The sequence below is a fragment of the Balearica regulorum genome, chromosome 6 (genome assembly GCF_011004875.1).
Source record: "Balearica regulorum gibbericeps isolate bBalReg1 chromosome 6, bBalReg1.pri, whole genome shotgun sequence".
In the NCBI taxonomy this organism is placed as follows: domain Eukaryota; kingdom Metazoa; phylum Chordata; class Aves; order Gruiformes; family Gruidae; genus Balearica; species Balearica regulorum.
The window spans coordinates 11852476-11874417 of record NC_046189.1 but is presented as its reverse complement, the minus strand read 5'-3'; the positions used below and the strand labels follow the sequence as shown (position 1 = coordinate 11874417).

Genomic DNA, 21942 nt, shown 5'->3' with positions numbered 1-21942 from the left:
TGCCTCACACTGACATTAAATGGGTTAGATCAATGGGTACCTTTCTTTGAGCCAGAATTACTTTGCAGTTTTGTCTGTACCTCTGTACAGCTCACAAGGCAAAGCTTTAGACTTGCAACCATCTATTAACAGCTGATTAGGTTTTCCTTGTTCTTATATATTCATCTCTTGAAGGTAAAAAGTGCAGGTTGCTGTCCTGACAATTCCCTATGACTTCACTTGGAGAACAGTGTTAGTTAAGATTTAGACTCTTCATCTATCAGGATTTCAGCAGCTGGTGTGAATTCAAGAAGTGAACATTCCTGACTCAGGTAAGCGTAACTTGGGAGAGACAGTGTGGTTTAGAGAACTGGTCTGACATGTTGTGATCTGTTCAAGCAGATTAACTTTGACAACCTCTGAGAGAATTCAGATCTTAAAAGGAAAGTAGCCAAATCACTGTGGTGACTTGTTGCAAGATATGCTAAGCCAAACCTCCGTGACTAAGGAAAAAGTCATTTGTGAGTTGTCTTTTGCTTACGCTATGCCCTTGCATTGGTGACATGCTGTCATTGTATGCTTATTTTGGTATCTGGAAGTTCCTCTTCTAGCTCTCCCTTTTTAATTGTAGAACCATCATTTTCTGATTTTGAGATGTATAAATTTGAGATCTGACTTTTAAGATGCTAATGAGTATTGTATTTTTCTACTTTTGAAAGAAGAAATACAACTTCATTTCAGCACACCTTGTAGCAGAGATGGGGAAAGCACGCAGTTGCCTGCATTCTTGGATGGTGACATGAAAAATGAGAATCACTTACCAAAATATAGCGGTATGGATAAAGAAACAGTTTAATTTTATCCTTTTTTTTTTTTTTACACAATATAATTCAAAGACAGTCTTGATTTCCCTATCATGTAGAGTCTAAATTAAACCTGTTAATATTTATTAGACAAATAATGGTTTGCTTAGGCTAACTGAAGTTGTATGGTACCATTCAGGCACATGTGTGTACACAGTACTCATGTAAACAATAGCAAGGGAAAATACAAGCAGTGTTTCACTTAGGCCTTATATAAAATCAGCTTAGTATAGCAAGTCAACTTTACAGTGCAAATCTGAATGAGAATAAACAGGATTAAAACCCCGAGTTTTGTTTTGAAGTGAAACTCTTAAAGCATAAGAGGAAGAAAAGAGGTTTGAAATTTTAATGCAGTCCTGAGCACCACATCACTTCTTCACTGCTGTAGAGGAAATGTAATTGGCAACACCAGTTACGTGTTTCTGCCTGTCTCAGTCACCACGGCTGACAGAAGCATGCAGAGTGACTGTACAAAGAACCGCACCACGCATAGTCCAACAGCTGACTGTAACAAAACTTAAATACATTTTACTATCTCCAGAATAGTCATCCTACCTGCAGTACAAACTTGAAGATATCTATCAAAAATCAAGTAACCTGGTCTATACAAGGCAAGTTATAGCTAAGTGTATAGACAGTAACTACAGCTACTTTCACTTGGACAATATCTCATGCAATTACCCTGCTGACAATTAAATACAATGATAAACATGAGACAAAAAGAGCTGCTGGAGAATACAGGTGTTGAAGTACTTAAGCTTAGTCTCTCTATTTTCTCATTGTTTAAATTCCCTTTACATCCAGGTGGTACAGTTGCTTGAGGTGTGCTTGATTCATGTAAAGAAAAATAGATTTTAAGGCATGTTTATTATATAATGAAAAAAGACGTATTAAAAATGGGTGGATTCCCTTCTTTCCAAGTAAGTACAACTTAGAAACTAGCTGAGTTAGCCCATTCTGACCTGCTTAAAGAAAGAAAAAGAGGGTCCCTGGCAACCTCAGAGAGAAACAACCAGCTAACTTCTTAAACAGCTAAGCAAAATTCATTTAATGTAAGAACACTGCTAGTGCTTTTAGACCCTGGATTCATGTACGCTTAGCAGTATGTCTGCTATATTCCCCTCTAAAACATTTAATTCCATCATTCTAGACATAACACAATTAAGCAGCACTCATGGAAATTGTCAGTTATTGCAAATCTGCAAACACAGCTTGAAATAAACATCTGATAGGGAACAGAAGCATGAATCTAAATCTTTCTGTCAAAGAATATAATTCAGGTGAATGAAACAAAACAAATTAAGTATGTTGAAAATACGATTAATTCTTGTGAAGAATTGGGTTCAATATTTCAAGTACTTAAAATGTTTTTACTAGGAATACAAGCAAAGACTGTGCTAGTGTGTTATGTAGTGCAACATGAATAATTACGTGAGGTATAAGCTGTAAGCAGTTGTCATAAGTATGCACAGGTATAAGCCATTGACTTTTCTGCCACGGTTGTTCGTTAGAGAAGTTGTGGACACTGGAGAACAGCAGAAGTCTGCATTAACAGGACAGAACCTGTCCCTGCTGTGCACAAACCTCCACTGTTAACAAAAAAAACAAGTCCAGAAAGTACGTTAGATGTGTATCAAGAATATATATGTTCAACAGCATAGTGAAATTATCCTTTTGGTATTACTAATACTATAGATCCTATTAGTATTTGGATATACACATAAAGGAATATGCGCATCCAACAGTAAATCTTCAAAGCCATCTTAAAAAAATAAAAGCTAAATTAGGAATAAGCTACATTGCAAGAAGCTTCCTGCAGAATTCTATATTTAAGGTGATAATCTTTGAACTAAGACTTAATATAGCTACTGTATTAAAAAATGGCTTGCTCTGAAATCTTAATCTCACTTTTTCCCCACCCAATCAGACACACCTTCAGGATTGTGATTCAATGATTGTTTAGCAGCAATTTTAGAGAACTGTAAATTCTTTTATTAACAGGCATTATAAACAGATACTACTACTTTTATTTAAAAACCATGAGTGCCACATTGATGAATATACAGCTCATGAATAACTTAAAGTATTTCCCATATTAAAAGGCAATGCACACAGCATACAAAAAGTATACTAAACAAAGCTATGCGGATACGTGATTGAAGTGTCTAAAATGATATATACAGTACATAATTAATGTTTTATGTTCAGTACAGGCTTCTGTACTGCCATTCCCATCATGCCTCACTCTCCCCTGACACTGAATTCTGCACTTCTTCTTCCAAAATTGGTACAATCAGGTTATCCTTGGACATCAGATTATACTTCATCACAAATTTAGTGAACCGGTGACACAAGAAAGTTTCATTCTGGGGATGAAAAAAGGGGAAAAAACAATATATACAGAAGGAATACTTTTAAAATCTGAGGATAACATACTAAAAAAAACCCCTGCTTACATGTAATTGCCTCACTAGATTTACAAGTCTTAGAAAGAAGCAGTAATGCTTAAATGATTCATTTATATTACTTATAAGTCTTTACTGCTTGCCTATAGTTACTGCAATTAACAAAAAAAACTGTACTGAAGTTCAGGTTTAAGTCACAGCTCAATTCAACAGCACTTAGAGAAGAATATATTCAAATTTCAATGTAGTCCTGATCTGCTCTCCTAAAGAAAATTTTCAGGTCTTGTGAACTCCTCCTAGATACTCTATCCCCAACAGAACAGGGCACAACCATTCCACAGCTGTTCCAGCAACCGTAAGTGGGATTTGCCAAAGGTTTCCTTTTACATCCAGCTATACCCCTTATTGCTTTTCTATCTATTAATTTATTCTTTTCCATTTTAAAAAAAAAAAAAGTTGGAAGTTACTGGAGGTGCACCAGCTGCCACTGGTTACTGTTTTCTTTGCAGTTTCACAATGATAATTCCTTAACTGTTGGGTAACATATACAAACAGGAAATGTCTATACATAAGCAGTACTAACTCCACCAGGTGCTTGAATAGAATTGGAGTCACAGAATGGTTTGGGTTGGAAGGGACCTTAAAGACCATCTAGTTCCAACCCCCCTGCCATGGGCAGGGACACCCTCCACTAGACCAGGTTGCCCAAAGCCCCATCCAACCTGGCCTTGAACACTTCCAGGGAGGGGGCATCCACAACCTCTCTGGGCAACCTGTGTCAGTGCCTCAGCACCCTCATAGAGAAGAATTTCTTCCTGATATCTAATCTAAATCTACCCTCCTTCAGCTTAAAGCCATGACCCCTTGTCCTATCATGACATGCCCTTGTAAACAGTCCCTCTTATTCAGGAATCTTTAAAAAAAGATGAATTTGAGTTGTTGGTACAAAACCGCTCAAATTCTGACCTTTTATCCAAATGAAGGGAAAACATAACTGAGTAAAACAATTATATAAATTAATTTTCATTTACATGTATGTATAACTTAGCATTTTGGTTATTATAAAACTACAATCTAATCAACTACAATCAATACTCCACTTGAATGCAGATCTTCTGGTAGGATCAAAAGAAAACATGTAATGCAATTACATCACAGCTACAACTTCAGTAAATGCCCTTCTTTCAAGGTGCAATTTGAAACTACTTACTTCATATTCATCAAATATCTGCCGGTGATGAAAATAAGCATGTGAAAATATTCTGTAAATCCTTCGGCACACTGATCCTAATTTGGCTACAGAGGATTCCTTTATGCTAACCCTGTAAGCACCAGGAGAAAGGTTAAAGCAGGGCTACCAAAATGACTACTGAGATACATGTTAACATGAATTCTGATTGTTAAACTATACTATATAATTGCACATGAAATTTAGACTAAAGTGTTGCAGATACCTGTGTCTGCAATTGCTTAGTTTTGGAAGGAAAATAAAAATGTTGGTTCATATTCCACATTTAAAAATTGTAATCTGACTGAAAAAAAAAAAAGTTTTGCCTGTAATTAAACATCACCAGTTATTCCAGTAAGGGCTGGATTTCTGGTTTCTAGCACTGACGGGCAAAGGGGAAAAGACTTCCAGCTGTACCTCCTTGCCAATACCGGATTCCTAGAGAAGCACAATTTTGACTTCTCTAGTTAGGTTTCCAGGATCCAATGTGTGGGCTGCCCATTCAAGACACTCGGTCTCTGTCTTCTGTGGTCACTGATGTCCCACAGTAGGTTGGTGTTGGCTTCTGGAGGCTTTCAGTGCCATAGTGTTTAAGTCCTTTGAGTCACTGCATCTCTCTAAAGACCATCCTGTTACTCAGGTTGGCACTACTCCAGTGGAAGCCCCGTAACACCAACAGATATTAGTAAAACAGTCTCCACCTAAAAAGCACCCAGCAGCTCTGGTAAATTGCACACTATTTCAATAGGTAGTTCTTCTTCCTTGGCTTAAAAGCGACAATAGTTCTACCAACAAGTGACACATGCTGCAGGACTTCTGATATTTTCAGTAGTAGTCCATGAGAAATGCGTTATGCCTTTCGATGTGCTTTGTGTTAGACGCCACCTACTCCCTCCCTCTCTCCCTCCTCCCAGAGCATTTTTACCTGCTGGGGAAATATTTATTGCTATTCAGAAGACACGCAGCTCCATCGAGTGTATGTCTGGTGTAGTCTATAGCAGGACACTACAAAAATAGACAGCGAGTGAGCACATGTATGAGTGCATGCATGACATTAAACAAGTTGTTTGACAAAGAGAAACGTTTTAATTATGTTTTCTGATGCTTTTAACTTTACTGGTCATTTTTATTCCTAGAAGTTTGACATGGCTTCTTTGAAGGTCTAACAAGTTTCCTCCTTAAGTGAGCTATTTCTCTTCTTGTTTCACAACCCACGTAAATTATTTCAAGAAAAAAGCTACTATGGAAATGTGATTATGCACACAAGTAGTGAATTTTGTGCATTTTATGCACTTTTTTTTTAAGCAAAGCTGTATAAAAAGAATACATACTGGAAGTACACTAAGAGGAAAGACGGTCGTTACCTCACAGTTCATTTGTTTCCCACATAGTGAAGCTGCCAGACTTTCTTTTACAGCCTAAATTAACACCTTATCAAAAAAACTCAACCAAAACAAAAAAAACCCCAAACCTGCACCTAAGTATACCAATGCTTTTTCCTTGGCAAAGAAAACCAAAACCATTAGTGTAGCTAAGTGTATAACAAGGCAAGCCCTTGCTCAGCGATCAAGTACATACAAAAGAGAAGGAAGAAAGTAAAGCTGAACTGAGGCAGGCTGAGAGCAGGAGTGTCTGTCCATTTTGCCATTCCCCAGTGTCACAAAGAAGACTCAGTGACACATTTTTGTCAGCAGTTCAAGGTTGCATTGCCCACTATCTGACCCTTAGCTGATAGCTATCATCGACATGGAAAGCAGTAGATGAATGATGCGTGTTCAGAGATAAAAAAGCAGCCTGAAGTTCTCCAGTCTAGCTGAGTAAAACAGACCTGCTGGATGCCAGTATACTCAGCGGGGACAAGGGTTAAAGGAGGGAGTAGGAAAGAAGTTGGCTTTCAGAGCTAAATCAAGGCATTTCAGGAAATTAAAATTGTCTCAACACAAATTAAGAGAGAAAAGAGGGGAATGTGCAAAGTCTCTAATACTGTGGTAAAAAGCAGCTCCTTCCTACCTCATCCCGTTCTTTCGTAAACCACTACAGAATGGGAAAGAAGGAAACCTCAAGTGATATTCTTCACCCACGTAAGTTCTCAGTTTGACTAAGCAGCCAGCTATAATGGTCTCCCCATGAACATACGAACTGTGAAAGAATAATCCTACATCGCAGTTTTCCAAAATACGTCCGTACCTCTTTGGGAGTTTTATGAGCTGCACAAAGAAAAATCCATTGTTCAGTTGCTGTCATCTGAGTACATGTGTCTGGGTGACATTCACTCTGTTAAAACAATCGTTCAGTTATGAAAACCACACAATGGCAGAAATGAGCTGTCCCCCACCAAAAAGGGTTATTTGCCAGAAGTCTTTAAAACCCTAAAAAACTCTTACCTCAAACCACTGCTCAAGTCTATGTGTATAAATTTACAAGAAGAAAGCTCTGCAAACTCTGCATCTTAGCATACAAAAAAAGTCTCCTCCCCGATAGAATATAAAAATATCAAGAAAAGAATTACCTGAAGCTTCACAGCTAGTCCATTGAGCTCCAGGCAGAATTGTCTAAAAAAATTTGAACACAGCAGCATCAAAATCAACAATTTGTTTCCCCACTAGAAACATCTAGTACAAAACAAGGTTATGCATTCTGATCTTCATGGATCTCTTCATGTTTTTGGAAATTATTCTTGTAAAGTGGAAAAAATACATCAGAACATGAAAAAAAATTCGTACTTAAAGAGTACCACCAAATAATTTCAGCTGATGTCACACCTAAAAGGCAATGGGCTAGGAATTAACACACTGTAAAAGGACTACAAGTTGAGAGAAACGGAATTTACACCAGCATATTTTTTTACTCAGCAAAACAATTAAATTTTTTAATTCTTACCTGACAGGAGAGGCTGACCTTAACAAATAATTTAGTGAAAGTGTTTAAGGTATTAACTTTGTTATGGAAGAAAGTGCTATTTCACAAATACAAATTTAAAAAAATAATAAAATTCTTAAGAGTGTAAATTTTAAACTCATATAGCTGGATCATTCCATCCTTCTAAGATATACTTCCTCCAGATCAATTAAGTGGCTAAAGTCTCACCACAGATCATTAGCAGAGTGGGACTTCTAAAAATACTGCTTTCACTAGAATGAACCTGAAAGTGCATTCTTTAACTTAACTTAAGAGAATTCACCTCTCCATCCTACAAAAAAAATCTGAAGAAATTTTCCAGAAGTGACAAGTATTCAGCGACAAGTCATTTCTGTGAATCTACAGTGATTTTTGGTGTAAGTGAAAGGACAGAGGGAATTCTTAAAATGTGCCTTTTGCCATTTTATGTGTACAGTTTTTCCTCTTTTGAGGATTTCCCACATCTATTGCAACTACTCCAGATCAGAGGAGAGAAAAAGAAAACGGGAGGCAAAAAGTCAGGAAATATAAATCTGAGTTGCTTAGAACTATTCTTATTCCTGAAAGTGTATTTGATAAAGTTAGAAGACACACTTAAAAAAAAAAAATCAGGACACAAGGATACTAAAGTAATGCCAGGAAAAAGGATTAATACGTATTTATTAACAGGGTGTAAACCTAGACTACAACTGAAAAATACTTTCAGGCACAAACTACCTTGGCTGAATGTATTTTTTATACTGCATAAAACAAATTGAGAGAAGGACAAAAAGTTTTGAGGTTCCTTAAAACTAGAAAACAAACTGTAAGACACAGGTACTCTTGCTTTCCCAGCTAAAGCCTATTTTCTTGCAAGTTCCAGAAAAAACACTTGGGAGCATCTCGAAATCACATTCCCAATTAGTGGAGATGAAGAGCTGATGATACTAGGAGAAAGTGCTATGGAAATTCATGAGTATATTTTCATATTCAAAACATGCTAGTACAACTTCTGAAGTGAGCTACAAACATTTTCTTAAAAACATCAAAAAGACTAGATCAGAGCGCATCATAAAACTTCAGAAAGAACAAGGAATTAATAAAATAATACCAAAGTATAAAAATATTTAATAGTAGAAATATAAAGTTTTACGTTACTTTTGATCTGCCATATTCAAAAAGACTCACTACAATGAACAAAACTTAGAATGGGGACGCTATGTTGACAAAAGATGGACTCTTACCTTAAATGTTCATACTTCCATACACCTTCATCCTGGCCTTCAGGAGGCTCCAGGATCTTATCAATGTTGGAACAGTCTGCCCTTATATTTTGCTGAATATACTAGGAGAGAGGGGAAAAGTAAATCTAGGTCTTGCTGTAATTATAGTAAGACAGTATATTTAGGACATTATATCTTTGAGGCACTTTTTGCTTGAAAAGTGGTTTATGGACTAAAAAGTTAAAGAGTAGATGAGCAGGGTAAGAGAACTGGTATAAGAACCCGTCAGATCTAAAAAATGCCTCTCCTCAATTAGAAAAGGTAAAAGAATGGGTAAATTTTACAGCTTTTTTTACAACATCCTTCTCAAAACAAAAGAACCCCGCAGGAAACCCCACCATTTTCTTACATCTGATTTTTTTTTTAAACCAGACATGGGAATTCTAGTTATTTCTGCATACACAATTAATAATTACAACTTTTTAAATATATGTAGGGTCCTTATGAAATTCACTCCTGTGCAGCAACACTCTAAGCAGGTAAACAGCATGCACTGTTCCCTGGGTTTTTTTTTACCAAAATACAAAACTTGGTAAACTGAACTTAGTAACAACATTTCACATAAGTAAGCATACCTGCTGAACAGCTAATGTACTATCCATTTCTTCAAAGGATTCATCAGGCCAATTGTAGAAATCCTGTTTAAAAAAAAAAATCAATTTAACAAAAATAGAAGAGGAGGAAGAAAAGCGCACAACCTACAATAAGCTTGCGCATGCAGGAAAATAGATGTAGAGGTAGTTTATACAATTCCAGGAAGCTACATCTTAACAGAAGCAGCACACAATCTTGGCAAGAACAGGGTGAAATGGGACTTATGCTTCTAATGTCACAATAGTAGAACATCTTGAAATGAAAGTTCTGTGTGACTATAAGCATTGTCTCTCCCCACATCTTGCTTAACACCTATATATCCTGTATTTTTTAAATGAAATATTTGCATACAGTGCCAATTTCACCTGTTAGACCATGTAAGAATGGGGAAGAGGTCAGTACGCAGTAGCATTATACAATGCTTATAAAACTAAAAATCCCAGTATATCCTAGCAGTAACACACCACTGAAAACATCTTTCTAAACTGAGATACTATAGTGCAGTGTTGGCCTCACTTGGTACTGCATTCTCTTGGAACAGTCAGTATGCTGCACAACTGGACGGTTATCAGCTTTGCCAACCCACGGTGTTTAGTTTTGTTAATGATAAAACCCTCCTGAAGTTTCACCTCGGATCCAGCTGTACTGCAGTCTTCTGCAGCAATTCACATCTGGTGCAACTGTGACAGTCCCAGACATAGGCGTTTTTTCACTTTGCATTTTTCACATCTAAAATTCAGTGCTACTCCCTCTTATTATCCAGAGATACTGCACATCAGCCTCCCATAGCCATCCTAGTAGACACAATGACTCAATGAAAATGTTCCAACTGTGAAGCTTAGCAATCTGTTCTTGAGAGAATACAGGCATCTCTAGAGAAAGGAGTGCATATCCAGTGTTGAAATATCACTAAGTAATGGTATTTACATACTGAACAGCTATACCACAGTGTCATCCAAACCCAAAACTTAAATACAGCCACAAAATAATCATATGATTGCATCACTATACCCAAAGTTCTTCAACCTAAATGAATTTTATAATATACTATATAATACTTGACTAAATCTAGGTCTATGTCCAGCTTACTGTTTTTCAGAATACCCCAAATTTATCAAACAGAAGGCACACAACGTTCCATTTCCTTCATGGATTAAACATGTATAGAATGAACTGATTTACAGGGTTGGGTAATAATTTTACCTCTGTACTTATGACAAAGAATAGGAGAAGAAAAGATGTTCCTACAACATTGTGTCATACGCTGCTGTCGCTGACCACAAGCTCTCCTCACAAAAGCAGAGTGAAAAAGTTTTGCATAAAGGCCTCGATCATCTCTGAAATAATCTAAAAACTGTGCCTCACATATTTGAGGTGCACCTTTTCAAGACGACCTTGAAAGCCCAGAGATAAATCGGTGTCATTTTGAGTAAGAGGAACGATGTGACAGCGGCCCAGGTTCAGGGAGAGGCGCGCAGGTTACGTAAGGGAGGGATGACTGATCTCTCCAGATGAACAGGGCAGGGATCGCCTGGCTGACGACGCAGAACGCCCAGCCAAAGGCTGGCTGCGCGATCATACAGTGGTCTCATTCAGATAATTACGCATTTAGTATTGTAATAGCAACAACAGCAATACGCTGAGGCGTATTAGCAGAACAGCCCTGTGCCTGAAAAAAGCCCAAGGTCTGGGAAGCAGCACTCGGCCTCGGTTCATACCCGATGATTTCACAAGTGCTCGCCAACGCCGAGGACACCCCGGCCCGGGAGCGCAGGGCCGGTGACAGCCAGCCAGCCATCACGCTCCGCAGCGCCGGCCCGGACGCGACGCGAACCGGAGCCTGGACACCCCAGGGAAGCACGGCGCTCTCCCTGCCGGAAAGCCGCGGCGGGAGCCGGTGCCGCAGCCACCTTTTTCCCCGGGCCCGGCAGCCAAGCGCCCCGTGGGGAAGGCGGCCTCCACGGCCCCCCGGCCCGCGCCCCGCTACCCCCGCGGCCGGGTCTCGCCCAGGCCTCGGCCCCTCCGCGGGGAACAAAGCGATCCCGCGGAGCGGGGCCCACCGCCGCAGCCTGCCCGTCCCGGCGGCCCGGCGGGCAGCGCTGGGCCCCGGTAGGCCCGTCGAGGCCCGCGGCGACGCCCCGACGGCCAGGCGGGCCCGGCGCCTCGGCGGCGGCGCTGCCCGTCCCCGCGCGCCAACCGACCGCGCACCGCGCCGCGTCGGCGCCTCACCTGGGCCTTGGTGCCCGGCCTATTCCGCCTCAGCACTGCCGTCCCCTCCGCCATGACCATAGTGACAGCGGCGCCCAGGACCCGGATGCGGCAGCGCCGGGCGGGGCGGCGGGCGAGGGGGAGGAACGGGCGCTGCGGCTGCCGCGGCCGCCGGCGGAGGGAGGGAGGGAGGGAGGGAGAGAAGGAGGGAGGGGCGGAACAGCCACGGGCGAGCTGCGGCCGCCGCGGGGCGGGGAGCGGGAACAGCCGCGGGGCGGGGCGGCGGTTCTCGCGAGAGGAGCCGGGAGGCGGCGGGCGGCCCTTCCTGCCCCCGGCGCGGGGAGGTGGCTCTGAGGGGCGGCGGGGGGGTGAGACGGCCTTCAGCCCCGGCCCTGGCCTCTTCCCTTCCGCCCCCTCCCCTCCCACCGTCGCCGCTGCGGTACGTGCCGTTCCGTCTCCTGGCCGCGGGGGTGCGCGGAAGAGCCGTTCCCCGAGCGAGGCCGGGGGCCTGGGGAGGCCGCGGCCGCTTCCTCGGCCTCTCAAGCGGGGCAGTGCCGGGTGGGCACCCGCGGGTTGCCCGGGGAGCTGCTTCGAAAGCAGAGCTTTCCCGGGAGGTTTGTGTTGGTGTGGGACAATGCCTCCCACCGCCTCACACACACGGGAGATGGGGGACGGTTTTAATGGTGGTCCCTGCCGCTCTCTGTCCAGGTCACTCGGTGCCCACCTGAGGAAGCGTGAGCGGCATGGTGAGGCCAGTTCCGTCGCGACAGGGCTGTAACAGTAAGCAGAGTTGGTCGGTTTGTGAGGTGAAGTCTCCAGACATTAACGAGCTGACTTGACTGGTTGTTGAGAAAATGCATTCTTCAGACTTCATCCCGTTTCATCAGTATTCCTCTGTCAGCATCTGGTTGTGCGTGCTCTCCCGCAAGGTCAGTCCTCGCCTGCTCTGTACGAGTCTGTACAACACAACTGAGTCTATGAAATTTTGTACCATATAAACCATAAGAGTGTGAATTTTAAAAAATATTTCAAGTCCTATATTAAAGATCTATAGTTGCTAATGCTAAGAATAATGAATAATAATAAAAACCCCAACAGCAACAGTGTTTTGGGGCAAAATACTTCCAACAAAGTAGGTACAAAGCCTTTCTAGGTCTTCAAAGGCAGGATTGACAGGCTGGTGAGTTTGGTGTGCAGAGGTCACAGGCTGCTGCGCTAATGGAAAACAGCTTGGGTTTCAGGGTTTACTAAGTTGAGCGTTACATGTGTCGACTGTATTTGGGAAGAAAACATAAAAAAGGCACTGTTAGCTTTTAGTTGGCTGTTACAAGCAAGTAAACATTTTGGAAGACTAGAGCGGCTCATATTTTTTCTGCAGGATAAGCGAGAAGAAAATTAGAAAACTATTTGGAAGCTGCTCTGTTTCTGGGGAATAGAAGGTAGGAAGGAGTACAGGATAGGTAAATAAGGATGAATTGCTTCTGTCTGTGAACAAGAATGATTGGAGCAACCAGGTAGAGATGAGATACCTCCCCTTATACAATCAATAAATAAATGGTTGCAGTTGTGTGTTGTTTCCTGGAAAATGGAGAATGCTGCTACGTCATGCTGCCCCTTCTTTATTCCACAGCGCTACAGAGCAAATACTAGGTGTGGTGTGTCCCGTGTCCCCCCCAAGTCATTTGCTCTAAGTAACATGTACTTCCTCACGTTAAAACCTCTTCCCTCTACCTAATGAGAGAGTACGTGAAACATTTCTGGATTGAAAACATTGAAAAATCTCTAATTAGGTGTTCCCATCAGAAAGCAAAGTGCGTTCTGAATACTTATTTTGCTTGGGCAATGCCATGACCAGGATGCTGTCTTGTTCTGGAGGCCAGGTTAGACCTGAAAGATGGGCAACGTGCGAGTGATGAGAAACAGGACCGGGGTCATCTCCTGCCCGGGTGCATGCAGCCAGCTAACCAGCAGTTTATCGTGACAGCAGTGGCAGCTCCTTTCAGGTTACACTGTAACGCAGAGGTGGCATTCCTAACTTCAGGCCCTGAATTCAGTTTGCTTAGTTACTTTTTTACTCCTGGTCAGCATTCCTGCCCCAGGGATGTTAGCTATTTGGGTCGTAGTGAAACTCAGCACACTGCTTAGCAGTTTTTGTAAGAAACCGTGAAAAGATTAACAAAGTTGGGAGAAATTGGTGCGTTAGAATGAAGGGTACAAATGTCCTATTACCTCATTAGATCAGCTGTAATCCAACATTAATGTTTTATGAGATTGATATTATAATTAGCCAGTCCCAAAATAAAAGCAATTCTAGCTGTTTATGTCCTTTAAAGTTCAGCAACTTGTTTGGATATTTTTTTTTCTTTTTCTATCATCATATTCAAGGTTTAAACTGATATCTAAAGCACAGAAGAGTTGGGGATTTGACATTTCCATTTGTCCCTGACTTTTATTTCATGGACATCTTGCTTCTAAAATGGAAATAAATCTTGCAGTGAAGAAATACCTCTCAGAGAGAAATATGTATGTTAGTTCAATCTGCAACTGGCTCATGGGTTTGCAGAAAAAGGAAAGAAATCTGCAGTGTTTCTTAATGAGGATGTTAAAAGTCTGTAGATCTCTCGTGTTGCCTCTTGATAATTAACCCTGTATTCCTGGAAGCTGCTCATTGTTTTTGTTTTATTGGATTTCAAGTTGTTTTTAAACAAAATCTTATCAACAGTAATTTCACTTTTTGGTTTTTGTCTGGCCCTCATTGCCTCGTGACGTTAAAGAATGAAAATGGAATATTTGGCCAAAATCTTATTGACTGTGGCTGTTAGGGACCTGGCCTTCCTTTCTTTTCTACTAGTGTGTAAAAGTTTCACTCTTTTCTTACTGTGGCAGGATAACATAACCAGGATGATAAAGGTTTTCTGAAAACAGTATGGCTGCTGCTAATGGCAGCTGTTCTGAAATGTTAAGAAGGGAAAGCAGCAAAAGTAGAGGGAGTCCATCTTGTTCTCTTATGATTCAGCCTGAGGAAAGGCTGGGAAGGACTGTATCCCCCCGCCAAAAAAAAAAACCAAGTAGGGCAATATGTAACATTTTTGCCAAAATTGAAGCTTTGAAATAGTCTAGAAAACAGTGGAATAAAGAAGTCTAAATTCCTACAGGAACAACACAACTAAGAGCGAGCACTTGTGATTGATTCTGTCCTCCTCTATAGAACCTGAGGGATATAAAATTTGGCATGCTGCTGTGGACTAAGAAACAGTAACAGCAGCTGGATCACCTTGACTATGTAATAGTTACGTTGTCCTTGCTTGCAGTGATAGCCTCATGGTGCAAGAATACGATGTTCTCTGTCTATCGATCCGCAGACCTTCAAGCATGTCCGCCATTTGATTAGGTCTAGGAATGCCTTTTTTTTTTTTCCTCCACATCCATGAATTACTTATTCCCATGAAGTTTTCAGGAAAATGACTTTTGTTTTTAATCAGCTATGTAAACACTGGTAGATACAGCCATGCTGAATATTTTATTAAACAAACATGATATCAAGCTGCTGAAAATCTGCTGGGGCTGAAAGCATGAGTTGAGGGGGAGACAGACTTGGGTGGTGCGTGCTCGGCAGCACTGCAGTGCGAGTTCAGCGTGATCCTGCTGGGGAGCCGGCTGGTGCCGTGGCCAAGGAGCACAGTGGGTGGGGGTCGGGCCGCACCCCCACAGATTGTAGTGGCTCCTCATAGACGAGGACTGTAAACGCCATGAAATTATTTGCTGAGTGGGGACCCTATGTAATTCAGCTCTAAAAGATTATTATTGAAAGAAATGCTGCAATGTTAGGGCTAAACATTCCTCTGTTGGGAATCAATTCCTACTGTGTCTTTTTCTCATTGAGATGGCATCTAGTTTCCATAAGTAGTTTGTAAATATGTTAAATACTTTCCCCTCTTTGGTATGTGACTCACCAGAATACCTGCCTTATCACCGAATATAAAGGCACACTTGCTCAAGTGGAAAATAATGCTTCTCAATTAGTTTGTTTCATTACACAATCCTCTTTCAAGAAACTTGTAGTGTGATAATCCTAAGTTTCAGCTGTTATGTGCATTGCTGTAACAACTAAAGTAAAACTGCCATAAGGCAGATTTCAAGAAGTAGGCCTTTTATACTAAAACAATTTTTAATTTTTTTTTTAATTTAGCATCTTCCCTGTTAGTACTTGTTTCAGTTCAGTGGGAGTTTAACCACCTGAAAGGTGTAACTTTTGCCTGGTTTGCCTACAGCTGCAAAGGGTAGGTGGTAACCAGCCAGCAAGCAGCACGCTCCACAACTATGGGTAGCAAAAGACATTGCTGCCAAGATTGTCAAATGCAGCTCCTAACGGAATATCTGGGTGATAACTGCCATTTGGGTAAAAAAAGTGGCTCCAGCTCACTTGTGTGCTGAAGTTTAGCTTTTGGGGGGAAGAAACTGAAACTGCCCTGGCAGAAAATGCCTTGTGTTTCAGAGTATGTCAAAGCTGAAGTCCCCAGCTACAGCTACTGAAGTTCTGAAAAATATTTCTCATTAGTCATTTCCTGTTATCTCCAGAATAAGGCTTATCATGTATCCAGCAATGTTAATTTTGTAACAGCTTGAATGGAACGAGAAAGAAGTACCATTTAACGGCTGCTATTAAAGCTTCAGTAGCTGTAAGTCATAGATTGATTTATTTCACATAAAACTACATAAAACATTTTAAGGCAGTGTCTGTTCTCAGACTGCACTAGATCAATGTATGCATACCAACTCTGAAAGCGTCGTTAGGAATACAGTGTATAAAGTGCGGATTGGTGTAGTCCTGTGTGAATAACCTTGAATCCTTTTCCAAAGATAGTGTGGTTAGAAATATGCGAATGTGATTGCTTCAGCATTGCTTAAGTAAATGTCTTGCTATTTAAGAATGTTAAAGACAAAAGAAATACAGTTTGTCAAATCACCTCTCTACTGTTATGGGAAAGCTGGAGATCAGGCCTGCAATAGCATAGTTACCAGCCACAATTCTGCCTGATAACTACTGGAGGGAAGTTATTTGTTTTCTATTGGTAAAATTCAGTGAGAGACAGGTAAGAAAAAACATTGTAATTCTTATCTGCTTCATCTATGAACTGGATGATTTTGTTCTAGCACAGGTATGACTAGTACCAAGCTCCTTTTAGACTGCTGTGGGACAGGCTGTTTGTGGCAGGGTGGTTTGTGCGTGCCAGTCTTCCAGTGCACCAGTGCCTTAGCTACTGTCAAGACAGAAAAAGTTAAAATGTTATCTTAAGTTCAATGTGCAAGGGAGCTAGCTGAAAGTCCCCTTCATCACTGCATCTGTGTGATAACCACTGTAAACTCATTTCCCAACTTCAGACAAGTTTAGGAAAAACAACATGTTACTGCAATTGAATAGTTTCACAGAGATTAGTTCATTGCAGAAGAGAGTTCTGAGAGTTCACTGAGACAGAAGCAGAACAGTTTTAGAAGTTTATTGTAAAGACCTTTACAATCTCAGTACAGAGAAAAGGATATAAAATGATGTTGTTTGGAATAGGTAAGGCTGGTTGGTGGTCATCTGAATTGCACTGTTCAATGGAACTCAAGCAAGAGCAACTGATTTCTGACTGTACATGTTTTTATTTGTGTTCCATCATTACAGTGAGATCACAACTTCAGAGACTCAATGCCTGCTTATTATAAAATAAAGGACATTATTTACATGATGAAAGAAAAATTTCAGCATTTTAGTGGAATGGATGACTGATAACTGCAACAGGTTTAGTCCACGTATTTCCCAAGAATGTCACCATCTCTAAACAAGTAGTAGTCCTGCAAAGAAAAAAACCCACATTAGTACTTGTCATTATCAGTTGTTTTTTCAGTTGTTTTGTAAGTACTGTCTTGTTCTGAAGTCAGGGCTACCACGGTCATGAAGCATGAAAATCAAAAGTGAGCTAACCAAGACTAGCTCTACATGTTGACTTCTTGAAAAGATTTTCTTGTTCATAAGACACTCTTTGGGAAAGCTACTGAGTTACTGTTTCTAGCAGTACCAAGTGCAAGAACTGTTAAAAGACAATTCTGCAAGCTTTCCCTGTCAAAAGCAAGGATACCCCCAGGAATTTCAAAGGCTTTTAGGGTTCCCTCCAATACATGCTTGGCATATGGAGCCATTTCGTCCACCCAGCATAGGTCAGGCCAGAGGTTTCCTTGGTTACTTCCTTTTAAGCAAGGGTAGAAGTAGCAAGTACTACAGGTACCAGGAGCTGGTTGGATTCAGCTGCTCTCAACAACTTCATTTCTTGAATGCTGCTAACACTATGAAGTAACTACAGTATTTATCACTGGCAGTATGACATTTTGGGCACCAGCTTAATTTGCATTCACAAAGTTGGGAAACCTACCTTGTCTTCTAGTACAATCTTAGTACCACCATATTCTGGTAGCAAAACCTTTTCACCAACTTTTACACTCACTGGCTGAATCTCACCATTCTGAAAGAAAAAAGAAATACTTAGTTTTCCACAATATAGACAGATGTAATAGAATTTCTCCAAACTACAACGATCCATCCACATGTAAAACATTCAGGAAACCACAGCTCTGTATTTTCATTGTACAGTGAAACTAGAATATACAGGTTTACTATGAAGAAAAGCACACCAGTCAGTTCTCAAGCACTGGTGTCCTGCAATGTTTAGGCAGTAGAACTGCAGTGACTTTCTGAATATAGTTAATTTTCATTTAGTTTTGAGTGTAAATACAACCGTGAGGTCTTTGCTTGACATACTGGATAGGACTTTACTTGAAGAAAAAACAGCTACCCAAGAAACCTGAGAAATTAAGTGACAGGCCATGAAACCACCTTCTAAGAATGGAAAAGTCCATTTCCATGTTCTGTAGCCAAGGCTTATTTCTCCAAGTGCCAGTTAAAAGTACCTTCCCATCTTTGTTACTTTGATCACTTGTCACTGTTGCTGGCAAATCAGTTGTTTAGAAACACCTGATAAAGTTTAACTACATTTTTGTATTATAAAGAAAATATTACCATGTTAGTCAAATATTAGCACCATTTCACAGTATAAAGCTTTAAAAGTCAGGTACTGACAGAAACCAGCATGATACATACAGAGGGACTCACAGTAAAGAAAAAGTCCAAGTCAACATGCCCGAGTTGAAATTTAACCTGTTTTCCCACTACTGCTACTAACTGAACACTACTTTCGTGGGGAAAAACCCCTTTTGATGCTGAAGCCCATAGCCACTGTCTTTTTTTGTGAACACTGTCCCAGATGCGTATTCAACACATAATTTTTTGTTAATTTTGCAACACAATTCTTTTGATTCCTGATTTTCTTTTGTCCAGTGAGCCTAATCCTTACGGACAATGGTATTCCCCACAGTACAAGGCAGCAAATGCTACATTGTGGGATTCCACCCTGCTCCCCAGTTGCAGAAATTCGGGCATGCAATCATTGTAACAAACATGGCTGCTGGTCCTTCATTTTGGCTGCAAAGTGATGAAACAAGCTATCCCCCAAAAAGCTCTTCACCTATTTAAAATTAAAAAAACTCCAACCAAAACCACAAACAAAACACAGAACCCAAGCTGCCACCAAAACCCATACCGCTACTCTTTATAGCTGCTTTTAATATATCAATAAATAATACTGATTTTTAAAAGGCAAGTATTCTCCATTCTACAAGTGCTTACAGGAATGCTGGAATTCAAGGTCAGAGCCAGTCAGGAGAACCTGAGATTTCTACCTCCTCTTTGAGTCTGTGCTGCCAACTTCAGTCATCACTGTCATCCGTTTTTGTGAGCTATCACTAAATTTACACTACAGCCATCCCTTCTTATGATAATATCCCAGCTACCACCACACCATTACTAATTCTACCCAAATGTAGTACATGCTTCAGGATATTTACCTTTCCTCTGGCTCCCGATCCAACTGCTACTACTGTTGCCTGTAGCACTTTCCCTTGAGCTTTTTCTGGAATCATGATGCCTCCTTTGGTTACCGTCTCAGCCGCGCATCGTTCAACCAGAACGCGATCAAAGAGGGGAAGAAATTTCCTAAATGCTTTTCCTGCCTGCGGAACCAATTGTAACAAGAGGAACATTAAAACGAAATTGCAATTAAGAGTTTAAAAAAAAAAAGCAAATTTCCCTCTTTTGAGAGAAATGATTAGTTTAAGAAAACTGCTGAGCATTTATTTTTAGTAGTAGCAAACACATGCTGTCTTTGATTGCATCAGAAATGGCTAAAGACACAAGCAGATGCTGGGCAATCCCGAGAGTTGGGCCGTAGGAAGATGTACTCCAGCCGGAGGGACACACCACCACCAGGTGGAGCAGCCGCCTCCTCTGGCTGAAAGCTCTGCAGGCTTTTAATCCTGAGGTACTGTAGCTGGTGAGCAAAATTATTGACTAGATGAACTATATTTATTCAGTTCACAACCAGATTTAATGATGACTAAGGATCTCTTGGGACACTTGCATTTTTATTCGTGGAGTGGAGTGTTTTACAGTAAAGAAGCAAAAGCCTAGCCGGGTACCCCAGGTCAGTCTTTTTTTCAGGTATTCTCATGCCTGAGCATCTCACATAATGACATACAGCCTCCCAGCTTTGAAGTCTGAAACTAAAGCGCTGTTACTTGCATTGACTTCTACAAATAGACTACAACTTTAAAGAAATTTTAGGTTTAAGTCCCTAAAAATATGAAAGTAGCATACTTCTACCGGGACTGCTTCAGTATCTGCCTCTGCTTAAGCAGAGTTAGGGTTAGGGTGAGTGTTTTGTTGGGTTTTTTTTATTTTTTGGTTGGTTTTGGGTTTTTCTGCACCTACTTACTGCTACTTGGCTGCATTCCAGAAAGAGCAGTCTAACTGCCATGTACTAGATAAAAGCAAGCACCGACTCCCAGCCAGCAAGCAGGGGTCAGGAAGAAAGAACTTTGGGTTTTCAAAGGGAAGATACGGCGCCTTGCCAAGTCACATGGCGACAGCGCTCCACTGGACAGGTACCCAGAGCCCGCGCTCACAGAAACAACTAGAAACGTGCGCCTGGCGTCCATGCGCCCTTTACTGGTGCTCATCAATATTCACACACACTTGTAAAATTGGGAGAAAACAAAGTTACAGGCAGAGCATGAACAAAGACAGCACAGGAAAGATACGTGTCCCACCTAGTAATGTCACTACCACAATGATGAAAAACAGCAAAGGGAAAAGGCTGCCAATCGTGATCATTCTCATTCTGAAAAGATAACATCTCTGATCCTTTTTTTTTTTTAAGAGCTGTTCTGTTTAACACAAATAAGCAGCCAGAGTTATGACCGTCAGCATTTTACACTGTTTTAAGAAATGCTAACTCCTCACGTCAGCAGGATCACAAGAACAAAGTATCATTGCAAGAACAAGGGCAGCTCTGCCCTTGCCCAATTCTCCTTCGAGGTGAGACCTCTATAAAGAGGTTTATAAAACAAAGAGAACGGGTGAACGAGAACGCAGCATAAACCGTTTCAGTTTGCTCTCCAAGCTGCGCAGGACCACGCCGCGGTGCCTGCAGCCCTGCTCGGCGCGTCACCGCTAACGGGAGGCTCCCGGTACCGCGGGCGGGGGAGAACATTCAGCTGAGGTCTCCGGGACGCCAAAGGCAGCCCCTGCAAACACGCCGCCGCGGCCTGGCCCGCAGCCCCCGCCGTGCCGGTGTAACCGTTTCCACCCCAAGGACTGCGTGACCTTGCGGCGCTCCCACACCGCTGCGGACATCCCCCCCGCGGGCAGCGGCTCGCTGCTAACGCCCACCGGGGCCGGCGAGCGCCGCACCGCACGGAGCCGCTGCGCCCGCGGGCGGGGGCCCGTCACCTCCCTCCCACGGCTCAGCCCGGCCCCACGGGCACGGCAGGGACCATCGCTGCCGGCCTGCGGCAGGCTGAGGGAACGCTCGGGCGCGGCGGCGTGGCCGCGGGATGCTCGGGGACCCAAGGCGGCGGCCCGCTCCCGGCAGACGCACAGGCCCGCCACCAGGCCCTGCGGGGACCCTCCCCTCTTACGACACGGAGCCCGCTCGGCGGAGCCGGGCCCGGGTCCGGCGCAAGGGGAGAGGCGGGGGCGGCGGGCACTCACCATGACGGCTCCTGCGCTCCCCGCCACCAAGTGACCAGGCCGCCGCAGGCGCACGTGAGAAAGGTCACCGCCTGCGCATGCGCGCCCGGCGCCCCGCCCCGGGGCGGAGCCCGTCCCCCCGCCCCAGCCCCGGTCAGCTCTAATTCCGCCCCGTATTTTTTGCTCCCGGGGCTACGTCCCGTTCCCGGGGGTGGCGGACACCTCGGTGGTGCCGCGAAACGCGCTGCCCGGCGTCCGCTGGCTCCCGGGGTCGGACGCTCGCCCGGAAGTGAGGTCATATCAACTTTGACCTTCGGCGAGCATGAGCGTTCCAGAAGGTTCTGGAATTGGCGGGCCCCGGAACCTGAGTGATTCGTGCTGT

General features: G+C 42.5%; 1 protein-coding gene across 3 annotated transcripts; it reads right to left on the bottom strand.

The window, feature by feature from the left end:
* Positions 1–807: 807 nt before the first annotated feature.
* Positions 808–21851, bottom strand: LOC104639321 (MOB-like protein phocein). 3 transcript variants are annotated; one of them, XM_075756250.1, is made up of 9 exons: positions 21582–21717; positions 19379–19543; positions 9211–9273; positions 8597–8697; positions 6985–7027; positions 6663–6749; positions 5401–5480; positions 4458–4569; positions 808–3208 (listed from the first exon to the last, which is right to left on the bottom strand). In XM_075756250.1, the coding sequence occupies exons 1-9, from the start codon at positions 21582–21584 to the stop codon at positions 3077–3079; spliced, it is 786 nt and encodes a 261-aa protein (XP_075612365.1). In that variant the 5' UTR covers positions 21585–21717; the 3' UTR covers positions 808–3076. The 3 variants fall into 3 exon arrangements, with proteins under 3 accessions (XP_075612365.1, XP_075612361.1, XP_075612364.1); XM_075756246.1 differs by lacking the exons at positions 19379–19543; positions 21582–21717 and adding an exon at positions 11459–11669; XM_075756249.1 differs by lacking the exons at positions 808–3208; positions 4458–4569; positions 5401–5480; ... (2 more) ...; positions 8597–8697; positions 9211–9273 and adding exons at positions 16921–17275; positions 17851–17940 and having other exon boundaries at positions 21582–21851.
* Between the last annotated feature and the right edge of the window lie 91 nt (positions 21852–21942).